Source organism: Thunnus thynnus, chromosome 3 (genome assembly GCF_963924715.1).
Source record: "Thunnus thynnus chromosome 3, fThuThy2.1, whole genome shotgun sequence".
In the NCBI taxonomy this organism is placed as follows: domain Eukaryota; kingdom Metazoa; phylum Chordata; class Actinopteri; order Scombriformes; family Scombridae; genus Thunnus; species Thunnus thynnus.
The window spans coordinates 12,820,175-12,836,458 of NC_089519.1; the positions used below are offsets into that span (position 1 = coordinate 12,820,175).

The window sequence follows — 16,284 nt, forward strand, 5'->3', positions numbered from 1 at the left end:
AAATAACATGTGTAAATTCACTTTGACTCACGCAGGTGCTGAGACCAGCGAGGTTTTGCACAGCAAACATCACCATATTGTTGAAGACAAACAAATAAAACATGAAATGATCTTATTCATGTCCTTCTTTAATTTACATTTTTGTTTATAATCAATATTTTATATCAACAATGAAACACATGACTATTTGTGTGAGAAAGTGATTGCTTGTATTGATGAACCCACAGAATTTCTACCAAACTCTGCAGTTCCCTCAAACTCTACAGAGCTTTTTAGTGTCTTTCAGCTCATTGTTTTAGTTTTTCAGCCTGCAGCTTTATTTTATTGGTGAACTATCACTGCTCTCATCATTTTTTGCCACAGTAGGCAGCTGTAAATCCACTGTACACTTCCTACTCAGCATCAAATGGCAGACAGACAAAATTAGCAACTAGCTGGTTACCATAGTGGAGCATTTAGCAGCCAAAGTACCAAATATTTCCCTTAGGAGCTGGTGGACACAAAAAACACAATAAAAGAAGAGGAATATTCAACCTACTTTCATCAAGTGGCAGGAAACACAACTCCAAATTAATGCTAGCGTAATGTTGCTCCTTATTTGCTGGATGTGTAAATAGGCAACTGTTTGCTAACAAGTTCACTATGTCAACTTAGAAGGTGATAATAAGTCAGATGTTGTGTTCCCTCTGCCCCCAAGTAGCCAAAAAAATCCATTATTGAACTTTTAAATAATAAAAAATAACGTTTTACCCTCAGTGATTCACCATTCTGAGGGCACCTCTGTGACTTAAATAGAGCACAGGCTACTTTTAAAACACTCCCACATGCAGTGAGGGATTTTAGAACATCTGCTCCCCTGCTATTTTGTGATGGATGCAGCTATCAGATGAACTGGCTGACTGAACACATCACACAGAGTGAAGACATTCTGCACGTCTTCACTTGGCTATTAAATTAGCCAAACTCCATACACTTGGCACTAATGGTACATCTATTCCATGATTACTGGCAATAATGAAGTGACATGTGTGGAATACGTTCTATACTGTGTAAGATTAGAGCAATATTTCACATTAAATTATTGTAAAATGTTTTCATTTGATGGATCTAATTCAATACACTTTTGATAGAAAGTTCTCTTAAGAAAAAGAGGCTGGGAATAAATGAAGGTATTTGTTTCATGTGTGCACTCTGGACCCCCTTTGAGAATAATTTTACAGAAAAACACATTTTATGGAAACTAATTTCATTTTAAAAGATAGACAGTTAGTTACAGTTACTTCAATTTTTCATTTAAATCTTTGGTTGACATTATCTGTTGTAAAAAAGAAATAAAATTATATATATGTATGTATGTATGTATGTATGTATGTATGTATGTATGTATAAGCAGGGGATATGTAGTCAGTATTGGAGTATAATGGATCTGAAAGAACCGCCCTGATGTATGGAGTCACACAAGATCAGTTCTTGGGCCCCTCCTATTCATCCTTTACATGCTTCTTCTTGGTCAATTCTCTAAGACTGTAAGATTAGTTATTATTTTCTACCATTGATCGCCTTTTAAATCTTTTCCAACTTATTGATAAAACTTTGCATCCTTCTTTGACAATAAAATTACTAATATCCAAGCTAGTATTGCAAATAATCTTACAAATCAAAAATCTGCTGGTACTTCTCGGGGAAATCTAAACTTCTTTTCAAAAATTAGTGAAGCAGAACTCCGGAAAATCATTACACAGCTGAAATCCTCCACTTGCTCCCTCGATGCCATTCCCACTTTCTTTTTTAAGGAAGTTTTAGATAGTTTCATTGATGATGTACTGGATATTGTGAACTGCTCCCCAGAGACAGGCATCTTCCAAATATACTCAAAACAGATTTAGTCAGGCCTTTACTCAAAAAGCACACTCTTGACCCTTTTCAAACCTGCCTTTTCTAGGTAAGATTTTAGAAAAGGCTGTGTTAACACAGTTGGACGCATTCCTGCAAAAAAATGAGATCCATGAAAAATTTCAGTCTGGCTTTAGAAGAGGTCATAGTACCGAGACAGCACTTATAAAAGTAACAAATGATCTCAGAGTGAGCGCAGATAATAAAAACTTTTCAGTCCTTGTGCTTCTTGATCTAAGTTCTCATGGTCTACACAGTCGACCATGAGATACTCTTAGACAGACTTGAAAGTTTGATGGGGCTCTCTGGAACTGCGCTGAATCGGTTCAAGACTTACCTCACTGGCAGAAGCTATTTTGTCAGCCTTGGTGAACATGTGTCCAACAAGTGTGACTTTCTCTTTGGTGTTCCTCAGGGTTCAATTCTTGGTCCGCTACTGTTCTCCCTGTATATACTTCCGATTGGAGAAATTGTTTGCAACCACAGTGTAAATTTTCATTGTTACGCAGATGACATCCAGTTATATTTATCTGTAGCACCAGACGATAAAGATGCCCTAACTCCATTGATAGATTGCCTCTCTAGCATTAAACAGTGTATGAGCGGTAACCTCCTTAAATTAAATAAAGATAAAACAGAAGTTATCCTTGACTCTGAATTGGATTTTAAAAGTCATGTCCACAAGAGTCAGACCCTACCTTACTTTGGAAGATGCCAAGAAACTCACTCATGCCTTTGTTTTTTCACGCTTAGATTACTGTAATGCATTTTATACTGGTTTACCAAATAAAACTATTGATCAGCTGCAACTCATTCAAATCTCAGCAGTAAGAATTTTAACCAAAACTAGGAAAAGGGAACATATTGCACCAGTATTAGCATCATTGCACTGGCTACCTGTAACGCTGAGGATAGATTTTAAAATTCTTTTACTTGTTTTTAATGCCCAAAAAGATCTAGCACCTTCATATCTCTCAGATTGCTTGTCAGAATATGTTCCATTCGCTTAGGTCGCTTAATGCTGGCTTGTTAAATGTGCCACAAACAAAATGCAAAAAGTATGGTGAGGCAGCTTTTTGCAGCTATGCACCAAAGATCTGGAACAAACTCCCACCACATATTAGATAAGCATCCTCTGTTGATATTTTCAAGAAGCAGCTCAAAACTTATTTTTATGGTCTTGCTTTTAATGAACTCAACCTTTTATTTGCCTTTTACTGTTATCATCTGTTTTTTTTACTACCTGTTTTATCTTTCTTATCTCATGATTTTACCTTTTTTATCTTCTTACCCCTTTTTATCACTGTTGTTTTTTGTTTACTGTATTTATCTTTCTCCTTTCTTTTAATATTTTAAAATATCTATTATTTTGTTTGTTTGTACCTCTTCCTGTAAAGCATTTTGAGCTGCATTTTATGTTATGAGGGGTGCTATATAAATAAAGTTTATTATTATTATTATTATCATTGCTATGCAGATGACACCCAGATTTATCGGGGACTCTCACCAAATGATTATGGTCCTATAGAGTCACTTTGTCTGTGCCTTGAGAAATTAAACAGTTGGACACAACAAAATTTCCTTCAATTAAACAAAGACTGAAATAATTATTTTTGGCAATAAAGAAAGAAGGCTGGCACTTAGTGCTTACCTTGGTTTTAGAGCACTAAAAACTAACACCCATGTCAAAAATCTTGGTGTAATCATTGATGAGGATTTAACTTTCAGTGGCCACATCAAAGCTGTAACAAAATTGTCATTCTGGCATCTTAAAAACAAAGCTAAAATGAGAAGCTTTGTGTCCAAACAAGATTTAGAAAAGATCATTCATGCTTTTATTTCCTGTAATGCACTCCTTATTGGTCTCCCTAATAAGACCATTAGACAGTTGCAACTCATTCAAAATGCTGCTGCTAGTATACTGATAAATGCCAAGAAGAGAAAACACATTTCTCCAATTCTTAGATTGCACTGGCTTCCAGTTAAACATAGATTTGATTTCAAGGCATTACTTATTGTCAGTAAGTCACTCAATGGTCTGGGCCCAATACATATCGCAGATATGTTTGCTGAGCACAAGTTGGGTAGGTCTCTCAATTAAGCAGGGACTGCTCAGTTAGTGGGGCCCAGAGTTTAAGCCAAATGTGGTGAAACAGCTTTAGCCATTATTAGTGTTTTTTTGTTTTTTTTAAATATATCATGCAGAGTCGGTAGATATAATGGGTTTTAAAATATATTATGCAGAGTTAGTAGATATTAGTGGGTTTTTTAAATATATCATACAGAGGTAGTAGATATTACTGGGTGTTTGAATATATTATACAGACTTGGGAGAATTACTGGGTGTTTAAATATATTATGCAGTCAGTAGATATTAGTTCGGTTTTTAAATATATTATGCAGACTTGGTATGTGTGTTTATGTGTTCGTGTGTGTGTGTGTTTACATGTGTGTGTCGTAGGAACAACAGCGGTGACGTTTCATGACAGCCTCGCGCAGCCTCGCGGCCGCTCCAACAGTGCATTCTGGGTCCAACCCAAGATGGCTGCGCCCTTGCAGAAGTGCTGAAGCAGTGCCTCTCCGGAGAAATTATCGGGATTGTTTGAGAGATTTCCACGGAAACCGTCGCACCAAACCGCCGAGCAGCGACGCTGGTTTGTAGAAGAAGACCATACCACCGCAGTCATCGATAAGCGCGGCCCGTGCCTCGTGTGGCTGTGGCAGACTGTCCGCGTGAAGATGGGCCTGGTCTCGAGCCGCTTCCCATAGCGCCGCGCGGCGCGGAGAGGAGCCGCACGTTCCCCTGCAAACACGCGCCCGTGCAGCTCGGATTTGACGGGTTTGACATACTGTACAGGCTGTGGACGCTGCCCTACAACCTCCTGACCAGGATAGTTTGTGCTACCGTGTCTGTCATCGTCCGGAGGCGGAGAGCGTCCCCGGCCCGGGCTGACCCCGACACCGCCACCGCTCCGAGGTCTGCACCGCCGCCAGCGACATGTCTGTTCACCTGCGCTCTGTGTGCTCATGTTGCAGCCGGGGAATGGTTTTACATAGCGCTACTCTCTCTTGCAGTGTGACAGGTTTATTTGCAAACAACTACTGGCTAGCGAAGAGCCCCAGCTGTGACGTCAGCTTTAACACAGCCAGTCCGTGTCAACACGACTTAAAGGATAGGTTCACAATTTCTCGTATTTGTCTTTGAAACAACAGTCAGGTGCTCATATGAACAGTGAAAGAGCTTTTCCTGGGTGTAATCATTCCTCCAGTTCATACTGGCTACAAAAAGATCCCCCTCAAATGTGCTTTAAGTGTAAGTGATGGAGGCCAAAATCAGCAGTGTCCACACAGTTATTTTGTGCAAAAATGCATTTAAAAGTTGATCTGAAGCTTATATGAGGCTTCAGCAGTCTTAGCAGTCTTTTTAGCATCAAATTCCCTCTTTGTGTTCCCTCAGTGTTTCTCTGTTGAGCTGCGGTGGAAGTATAATAACAAAAAGAGGGACTTTGACACTAAACAGACTTTGTAAGTGCATTATGAAGGGATCTTCTAATGGTCAATATGAACAGGAGGAATGATTACAGCAAGAAAAACCTATTTCAAACTTTATTTAAGGCACCTGAGTGACTATTGTTTTAAGACTTGTGAACTTGTCCTTTTAATATAGGGTCACATAACACATTACCAAGCTAGCACCTCTCTGCCTAGAGGTGTGTTCATGTGCGCAGCGGGAGCCCAAACATGACATCATCCAGGTGCTGCTCTCTGTCAAAGAGTTAAAGCAACCTGGATGGAAGAGAGTAAGCAGCTAGCCTGTTAGCAGAGTTAAGTGCTGCTGTTGATTTGTAAAAATCCAGATGTGAGCATGTGTTTTGGTTTCAGTTGTTGTGGTTTTCATTGACAGCAGAACATCAAAAATGACTCATAACCAACATCCCATCAACATCAAACTGTTCTAGCTAAAGGTCATGAATTGCAAAACAAAGCTATTGTGGTTTTTCAGATTCTCAAATTTCAGTATTGGGGTTTTTTTTTTTTTTCAATATAAATGTCATTTATTGTATTCAAAACCGACTCCCACTGGTTTGTTTTTACAGGCAGTAAGTGAATGCATCACTGGCTTGACATTAGTAGAGGAACACAAACACTTGATGCTTGAAACATCACAGCTGATGTATTGTTGTTGCTTTGTATTGTTTGGGATTCTTTGACACAAATGCCTTTACAACGCCAATCTTTTTTTGATATCTAAGACCCTGTTTACTCTTGGTTTTAAAATGTTTCTTGGGCAATTGGATCACAAGTGGACAGCGCTAAACACTCAAACCACTTACTTGCCAAGGTGGTCTGGGACGCATTTGACCACATATCCTTTGTAGTGCTAATGCATCCTGATGCGACAAGGATATAAAAGGAAAACATTTGGAATAGTCTGTGCATGTATATTAGTTCTGAAACATTTTTGTTTTCCTAACAAGCCTGTGTGAAACAAATCTGGCGCTTGTCTGGCGATAGTCTGATGTAATAACTGTGCGCGGGGCTCTTTGACTTTCTAGTGGAAGTGATGTAGGCAAGAACGAAATCTGAACACAAGTGAAACGCATTTTAAAACAACCTCTTTCTTTGAGGATTAGATGTAGTTCTGTGTGAAACCATTTTTTCACTTAAAAAAAGAAGCTAAACTTCTCAAATGTTAAATATCAAGCAGATGAAGAATTTTGCCCACATACACTAGTCTGAAATTGGCAACTTTTGATTTAAAACAGGAATTATCTCACCAAAGAATAAGTAAACAAGTATTATATAGATGTTCTGTGTTTACTGTCAAATTTATCATTTCTCAGGCATCTCACCATTAAAAAAACAAAAACTACATTAGTCTAATGTTGGATTAGTCATAATAGTGTGGCTGCATAGACTCTTTGGCTTCCCAATATTGCAAAATATCTTTCTTGAGCCGGATGGTTTGTTTTAGCACACACATATTGGCAGGTAGCATCATGGCAGAGAACACACAGCCTGATGAGGAGAAAATTTCTCAAATTCCTTCAAGTAATGTCTGAAAGATATTTTTATTTTTTTCAGTAGGATTTTTTGATCTTTAGGGGAAACCCTAATAGCTGTTTTCATTGTTGTCATGAGATTAGAGTACCAGCCACAGTCAAAATTACATAGTGTTGGTTAGCGTTAGTTTCCCACCTGGATTGCAAAACAAGAGGTCCCCAGTATCTGTGTTTAACATGAGCTCTCCCTTGCAGGGCCCTGATGAAAATGGACTCAGATTTGCTTCATTCCCCGGCCGTGGGCCTGGCAGAGGAAGAGGAGGCCGACATGAATGACTGGAAACTTCCACTGGCCTTCATGAAGAAGCGGCACTCAGAGAAGATTGAGGGCTCCAAGGCCTTAGCGCAGAGCTGGAGGATGAAAGACAGGGTAATTTTCTTCTCATCTACTCTCAGCTCAGGTCGTAGGAGGCTCTTTCTCCTGTAGCTCTGTCAATCTAGTGCATGCAGAGTTGCTGAGGTATGAACTCATGCAGAGTTGTGCAAGAGCATTTCCATATTCAAATATCTCTGAGCGGAACATGTTAATTTTCATAGGTGGAGCTCATAAAACATGAATTCTGGAACAGTTGGTTATAATTGATGATTTATTACACAAATGGGAGAAAAATACAGAATGTCCCATTTGATGTTTTTAAATACTAGACGTCACATCGGATTTACAAAGATGCTTTCATCATTTCCTCATCTTTAAAGCATACGTCTGGTGATATTCTATATGTTCCTTATTGTAAACAAATCCCATGAAAAGACCAAAACCAACAATGAATTGATGCTATGTTGCCAAAGCCTGATAATTTCTTCTATGCCATAGAGCTCCATTGTCGTTCAAAAACTGTAGAAACCCATCAGTGAGTCTCACGGGTGCAGTGAGTGACATGTTCCTTTATAACCATGAACACACACCGTAGCTTATTTTGAGCCACTCCAACACCAACTCCTGTCGCTGTACATTCTCACCAGCACACAAAATGTGTATTAATCGGCAGCTAAATATAGTCCCCAAGTAACATTTGTTAAAAGTTAACTAGTTAACTATTATATTGGGTCAATAATATGACATCCATACCATTTATCCACTTACTGTAATCAATAGCTAATAGTTTCTGGGAATCAGGGAAAGTGTCATCAAAAAGAAATTTCAATTCAGTAAAGAAGCAAATCAAATGCGCCAATGTTACACTCTGTGCTTTGAGAGGACATCCGTCTTTAAACAGCCGGGACACAGCAACAAATCATTCATTCATCAAATTCATTTCATTCTGCTGGAGGCTACCTGCTATGCTTTGACAGGGGAACCTCAAAGCTTTCCCTCATGAATGGCTACAGTGTGTTTCAGCTCACATAAAGCTGTCGTTTGATCCACTGCAGTGCTACCAACCTGATTATTTCATTGCCTCACGGCTACAGAGCACTACCGGTGTAATGATGGCAAATGCCACGCAGTCATACATAACCCTCACAAACTCTGCACCTATTGTAGAAAATTCACCCAAATTAGATTTTAACACGTCGCCGCTGTTAGGACGTCACTTGAATTACACAGCAATGCCCGCTCAAGTGTCAAGCTTCAGGGAAATGTTGAATAGGAAGGCATCGTTAAATGTGAGGCTGGTATTGATTTAAAAGAGGTTATAGGGGCTGAAAGCTGGCTGAAATGAGCATTCCTATCAGAAAGTCATGCTAAATTGACTGTGTAAGATTTTTCATTGCTCAGAGTATTTTCAGGCTGTGGACCCTCATTTGTACACTTGTAGGACTTTCTCTGGGTTCAGACAGCTGAGACCAAAGAGACGATTTTGTGCAGGAAGAATTGGCTTTTAGTATAACTCTTGCTTGAGGTTAAATCCATATTTTAAGAGGGCTGTAATTTAAAAAAAAAAACCTTTTTCTGAATAGTGAGATTGGGATATGAATGACAATGCAATGATGTTGTCATTTTTTTTACAAATATACATTAGTAAGAAAATGCAGTGGTACATCTGGCTTTATTTTCACATTCATTTTCGCAGTTTTTACTTTATTGATACTGTGGAGTGCCCTGAATTAAAACATCACCTGAAGTCATGCAGGGTCTCATTCTGCAGTTTTGTACATTTTTCTTCTCAGTTGTTCATGGGCTGGGGCAGATTATCCATGTATCACATCGGGCGATGGTGGTCAGAAACGGCAGATACAACATTTATAAAGCACTTTTAGATCTTATTTATCGTTATTCTTATTGATAAGAATGTGAATAATAAGAATAAGAAAACAGTTGAACAGTAGCTGCTGCTGTGCGTCTTTCAGCACCAAGGAGGCGAGAAGAGAGAGAGAGAGAGAGAGAGATGCTGTTTATTTCAGTAATAACAGTAGCTGATAGAAAATATGTTCAAAGACCATTTTACTAATCCATCCCTCTGTGTGGAATAAGTACATCTTAGTATTCCCGAGTGCTACGGTTCATACATTAGTTAGGCTTACTATTTTATTTTCTGTTTTACAAAGGCGAAAATCAAGTCCTTTTATAAATGTTGTATCTGCTGTTTCTGTGTGCCTTTTCGTTTGTGGATTTTGAAATGACAGTCAAATCAATATTCTGTTTTCATTCCTTTAATTTCTGTTTCTGAAAAGAACAGAACAACAAAACAACCATAATTTCTACTAGCCTACACATTGCAATAGCTACAATGTCACAATGTGCTATTCCTGATACCGTCATCACCTCACCTGGTGCTGTGTGATCATCTAGCTGTTGAAATGCTTGCTTGCAACAGATGTGTGAGACATACTCTGTAACGGTTTTGCATGTAGTCCTCATACAGGCCATGTATTATGGAGATAATGATATTCAATATGACGTGTTGCATTGGGATGTGAGTTGCATTCAGATTGGAGCATCAGTGTAAGGGCTAGTATGGCATTTATAGACTCATGTCTATCTATGCTACCAGGTTTTTTGGTTGTCTTATATTTTTCTGTAGTATGTGTGTTGAGCCTTTTTTTCACATGTAAAGTGGGAGGAGAGGGACGCTTCGAGTGTGGTCACCTTTCTACCACACTACGTTAATCCAGGCCTGGCTCTGGGTGATTTAAGCTGATGTACAGTATCTGTGGCAGTTAGGATATCGAGCGAGTTGGTACGTGAACAGTTAAGCCTGTCGAGAGCAGCGTGCTGTGCAAGGCTTTTCGAGTGGGCCGTAAATGATGTTCTGCACTGTGGGAAATCAGACACACACACACACACACACAAATACACACACAGAGTTGTCTCAGTATGACAGAGAACACAGGAGGAGAGAGAGTGAGACTGTACAATTTACCCATTGGTCAAAATGGTGTGTTTTTTTCCCCCTGTTGGGTTAATGGCAGCTGTTGAGTTGTGTTTGCATGCATTTGCAATTGTACACAGCTGTTTGTGTGTATCACTCTATGTGCAGCATGATTATGTGCACGGTCGCTGCACCTGCCAAGTGGAATTGTGATAACAGTGTTGAGATATAAGAATGGCTATCAGTGTTTTACAGCAGAGTACAAGGTCAGGGCTGACTTCAGATGACGAGTGGCTCTATTTAACTACCACAGTGCTACTTAATTGTTGATTAGAAAGCTGTCAAGAAGTCATGGAGGATGGTTTTTGTTAGTAATGTTAATTGCAGTAAGATCAGAGGTGTGGCTAGAGCCGATCTAAGTATCGAGTTTTCTTTTATTGGACCCGCAGTGAGGAATTAAAACAGTCAGGCTGACAAAGAGTGAGAGAATGTGATTAGATTTTCAGTGTTTTCATGTAGGTTTGATCGGCTCCCACCAAAAATCTAAAACATACTGAAACTTAAGTGGAAGAACAGGTGCTGTAATTTGTTGTTTTTGGTCTGTTTTCATTCTTGCGCTGACAGTGAACATAGAACATGACACCTGTGTGTTGAGAGCAAACAGACCTGGACCTCGACCCAGTAAGATAACTAAGTGATTGCAGCATAGGCTCAGACCACCATTGATCACATCTTGTTCACAAACATCGACTGAAAATGTAGGTTGAAATAACAGTAACATTGCCTATAAAGTCCATATCAATAATGAATTATAACCATAGACTATAGACAAAATTATTGGTTATTGACTTTGAATTTTGTGAGAGAAAACTGGTAATTTATGAATGGACCTTCAGGGAGTCAGAGAGGGTTTTTTTTTTTTTTTGGCACTGTAGCTACCACAGCTTAGGCACTTCCATATTGCCTTCTCCACTGCCATGAGGTGTAGGAAAAGGCAGCAGAACATAAGGACCCAGTGAAATAGGCCTCTTTCACAAAAGACATTTTCAGTCTTTCCCCCTAGGATTTTTTTCAGCAGCAATGCTGTTGTGCACATACAGAGCCCCACTGGCAGTGGAATAACTTACCTTAGAATTGTAGATTCATTCATTTTCATAGTCATGTGCACAACAATTTACTAGGAGCTTTAGACGCCCTGGAGGCTCAGATAGCTGTAGTTATAATAAGTGTCAAATAATGAAATGCGTCAACACAGAAAATGTAAACAATTTTTATTGAACATAGCTAATAGATGATATGAATAAATAACATATTAGATAACAAAGCATAGAACATAATTGTCTCATAACACTACTGTCTCACTACAACACTAAGCAGCCTCAGTGGCATCGGCTGCATTCTATCAACAAATTATATCCAACATATTGACACCGCTCAAGCTTACACTCTTTTCTAGTAACAACCACTTCACTGTGGACATTTGGAAACATTAATTTGTGGTCCTTGTGTTATAATTCTACTGTCTTTGCCCAAGAAGTGAGCCAAATTAAAGGCTTTCTGTAAGGAGTAGTATGGCTACCTTTTCACTGTATACCACCGCTTCTCTTGAGTCTGAAACAACTGGCTGCACGTTCACTCTGTCTAGCAGCATTATAGGACACGCACTGTGACTATGGTGACTGTGTGTGTGTGTGTGTGTGTGTGTGTGTGTGTGTGTGTGTGTGTGTGTGTGTGTGTGTGTGTGTGTGTGTGTGAAAGAGCTGCTCGAAGTGGAGAATGTGCACATGGTTTGTGTATGTTGTGATTATTATGTACAACATGAAATTTCAGCAGTGGCCTTCATCATATATAGCATACAGGAGATGCTGCATCTTGACTTGTCACAGTAGGAAATACTCATGTATAAAAGATCAAAATGATGATGTCTGAATTCTATTTATATCATAGTCTGGGTGAATACTAGTCTGGGTAATACCAACTTGTAACCATAGCAACATTAAAGAGCACAGTGGTCAAAGCTTACGCATTATGAAGTTTTGAAAAATGGAAGTAAATAGGAAAAAGAAATGGAGAAGAGTGAAACCAAGCGAAAAAAACGCTCAAGGAACTGACACCTGAGGAGCTTAAACTGATAGAGGAAGAGAAGAATGAAATTAATACAAAAAAGGCAACAAAATGGGTTGTTAATATACTGAGAGACTTTCTCTACCAAAAACAAAGGAACACGGATTTGGAGACATACTCTGCTGTTATACCTAATGACACCTTCCGTGAATTTTATGCCTCAGTTCAGGCTGGCGGCGAGTACAGTGTGAGAAGTTGTTATGGAAATGGTAAGCTCTTGCTTCATAACCTTTGATTTTGAGTGCAAAACTTTCACCAGAAATTTGCAAATGCTTTTATTCTATATTTTTGGCAAATGACCATGGTATAAGCGGGATAATCAACTTGTAGGTGTGTGTTAAGCGGTTTTAAGGCACTTCGTGGAGGCAAACCGCTCCACTTGGCGCTGGATGGTTCTTTGCCTCCACATTGTGCCTTAAAACAATTTAACACACACCTACAAGTTGATTATCCCTTACTTAGCTAACTCAGTCTCAGGATCCTGGTATCATGCATGCTGGCTCACTGTCATGGTTTACTGGGGTTACTTTAATTGAACAGAGCCATCGTTAATGTCATCAGTAACACCTGTGCTTTTCATACCATGACAAGTCAAAACTTCTGCTGTGAAAAAGACCTGTTGATCGAGTGATTATGATCATTATTATACTTAAAATCGTTCACTTTTTTGTAATTATCAATTAAACAATTAACATCTTGTGGCTTTAATTAGAAAATACCTTGAGTGGACAAAATTATTGCATGGTTTTATAGATATACAGTATATTTATGTAAAGCTTTGTAGATTAGGGTTTAAAGGTGATAAACTAGAGTGCACAGCTGGTTTTAGGAAATTCTGTAGCCTTTTTAACAGGAAAAGTACAGAATATTTTCATGACCAAATTGTATTTGTAGTTTTACGTCTTCAGTAGGAAGAACTGGGCTAGGGTTGTGTGCCACAGACAGGGTGGGGAAGTTGGAGCCAATTGAGTGATGTACTTAGCTGTTCTTTCAATGGAATTTGTTGACAATAAGAAAAATGTAGATTTCCAGCCTTATCCTTTAACAGAAGGTGTTACAGACATACCTACTGAATAAATAAATAAATAATTGAGCATTATTTCCAAAGCACCTAACAGCAGTAGAGGTTTAAGTGACACAAACTTTATGTCCATTCCTTAAGAGTCTAACAGTGTTGGATCTTTATAAAAGCTGCCAGCGTCCTGTCTCCCTCTGATGCCCTTTTGTCCCAGCTTGATATCCTGAGGCTTATTTTTAGGACTCGGTGTGTATGGGTAGCCGTTCAGCTTGTTGAGTGTGAAGGTGGATCAGAATTGATTTGATTTGCCAATAACAAATGGACAGGAATTTTAGAGGCAATTGTGTGGAGACTGTAGGACATGCAAGCGGACTGCAGAGGGTGAATAATAGAGAGTAAAATAAACATAACCAGCAGCAGAACATACAGTTCCATCTGAGTATCAGATGCTGTGTTGGGCCAGAGTACACAGAGGCTGATTAGGGCACTTTGGCCTGAGCTTGAAGTTTGTCTAGTAATCACTCATCACTGTGAAGTGTTTAGACAGCCTGTATTTTGGCTTTTTTGGTTCAATTTGCAAGCACTCTAAAATTAGAAAATGTAGTTAGAGAGTGGGTAAATGTTTGTGACTTTATTTTCCTGGAAATGGCCTTGATCTACTTGTAACTACATCTTGATCACTCATAATGTGGCACCTGCAGCAGACCAAATACCTCCACAGTGCACCAGCCTTTAGTTACTGTAAGGGTCCTGTTCAGACCTCAGACCTTGCTAATTATGTTCCTCAGATAAAAAGATCTGGTCATTTGTTGATCACTCTTAAAGAAACTGATGAACTGAACGTTTAAATATCTCAAATAGTGTTTAGCTAAACACACTGCGATACTTGACCTGTTTCTCATTGGTAAAAATTTAGGTAAACCTGCTGCTACATGTTAAACGTGATGACAGCGTTAACATCAACTACAAGACACACTTTGTGTCCAATAGAGTAAAAAGTCCAAAGTGTTTTTGTATTAATTTATACGTTTTTTTATTGAGTGCATGTACAACAACATGTAAATATTCTACGGTACTCTGGAAATTGTGGCATGTAAAGACTTTTTCCTGGCTTCTGATCACTGTGTGTCACATGCAGGGCAGTTGATTCCCCAGCTCAAGTTACTGTATGTTGATGGTAAGTCAGTAAAATAAAAAAAATACAACATTTATTATTATTATTTTACCTTTATTTAATCAGGGGAAAACCAGTTGAGAACAAAGCTCTCATTCACAATTGTGACGTGTGCATACATAATCAAAATAAGTTATATAATTATATAATAAAATGTGTAAAATCAACATTCTTATACAAAACACAAACACAAGACAAATTACTTACAAGGTACATTACACAGAGACAAAGCAGTCACATTAAGAAAAATATGAGCATTCATTATATAAAACATCCCTTATTCCCAAGGGATACCCAAGGTAATGCATTCTTGTGAATGAGTATGGTATCCCATATAAGACATAAGTCTTAAAAGTGATGATAAATAAAATGGTAGCTTATTAAGGATGGCTTTGTTTAAAAAAAAAAAAAAAAAGACAGTGTTGTTCCCTTCGAGTGGTGAGTGATGTCCACCTCACTTCCTCATAGGGGATATAATGATGGGTTCTAAAAGTGTCACCTGTAATAAATCTAAGAGATACACAGTATCAAGGGGTTTGAGGGTTTGGGCAACGGCATGCATGTAAATTACATCTGCATAGTCAAGCACTGATAAAAATGATGCCCGTATAATCTGCAACCTACTGCTAAAAGACAGGCACTGCTTATTTCTAAAAAAAAAAAAAAAAGAAACCTCATTTAAAAGTAAGCTTCTTAGTGAGTTCCTCGACATGAGTTTTAAAAGATCATTTTTCATCTAATCAGATACCCAGGTGCTTATAACATAGGACTTTTTTAATTTGAGTTATTGTACTCATAGTAAAACCTGGAGGATTTTTCATTTGGGATCTCATGAAGAGCATGTAATTAGTCTTATCTGGATTTAGTAAAAGCTTAAGTTTAATCAGGGCCTTTTGAATAGCCAAAAAATTTGACTTTAAAGCGGAAACAGACAACTTTTCAACTTTCCCCCTCTAGCATTTCCAAGTGGTATCATTGAAAACCTTCTACCATGAGCGGAGCTCTTAGGTCCTCTATCCAGGGTTTCCTAAGTCTACCTCAGACAGGTTTTAAGACTCGGGGAGATCGTGCTCTCCAGTCAGCAGCCCTGAAGCTTTGAAATAGTCTATAGTCTTAATTTGTCTCTTATGTCTGTTCCCCTTGTATATTTTATCTGTTGTTTTTTTTTTTCTTTTGATTTGATTGTATTTGATTTTATTTCTTTGACCGCGAGGCGCTTTGTGACTCTGTTAAAGGTGCTATATAAATAAACTTTGCTTGCATGCTTACAGCTGTGCCCATCCGCGGATGAGGCAATTGTAGATAGAGTTGAGTTTTCAAACAGGTGACCAGAAGAAATAAAATGGCTATTAAAAATATCACAAATTTGTTCTTTTTCTGAGACAAGGACAGAATCTAGAGAAAGATGCTTGAGTAGGGAGAAAGCATAACCATGATTGATGGCCTTAATTGTTTTCCAAAATTTTGCTGAATTACTTCTACAATCGGACAGGATATCAAAAAAATAACATGACTTAGCATTTCTGAACTGTTAAGATCTGCCAATCGGTAGAGGAGTTTGAGCTTCATGCTTTTTGCCCTTGCTACATCTCTTAACCTTAACATTTCTGAGATTTCAGGTGAGAACCACTCTGTTTTACTCTGTAGTTCTTAAAAGGAGCATGCCTATTTATTAAGAGTTAAAAACATCTGGGAAATGGCTTAGGGCTATTTCATGGTCTTGTGATATCACTGAGAAATAAGTCATGAAGAAAAGCCTGC

The 16,284-nt window shown here is 38.5% G+C and overlaps 1 protein-coding gene across 4 annotated transcripts in view; it reads left to right on the top strand.

Annotated features, from left to right (window-relative positions):
- The first annotated feature begins 4,591 nt into the window (after nucleotides 1-4,591).
- rptor (regulatory associated protein of MTOR, complex 1) overlaps nucleotides 4,592-16,284 on the top strand; it is a 179,658-nt gene continuing 167,965 nt past the window's right edge. For 3 of the 4 annotated variants that reach the window (XM_067584280.1, XM_067584279.1, XM_067584281.1), the window contains exons 1-2: nucleotides 4,738-4,870; nucleotides 7,152-7,326. In XM_067584280.1, coding sequence (XP_067440381.1) covers nucleotides 7,159-7,326 — 168 coding nt within the window. In that variant the 5' untranslated portion in view covers nucleotides 4,738-4,870; nucleotides 7,152-7,158. Of the gene's footprint in view, nucleotides 4,871-7,151; nucleotides 7,327-16,284 lie in introns of all 4 variants that reach the window. The other variant, XM_067584282.1, reaches the window with a different exon arrangement.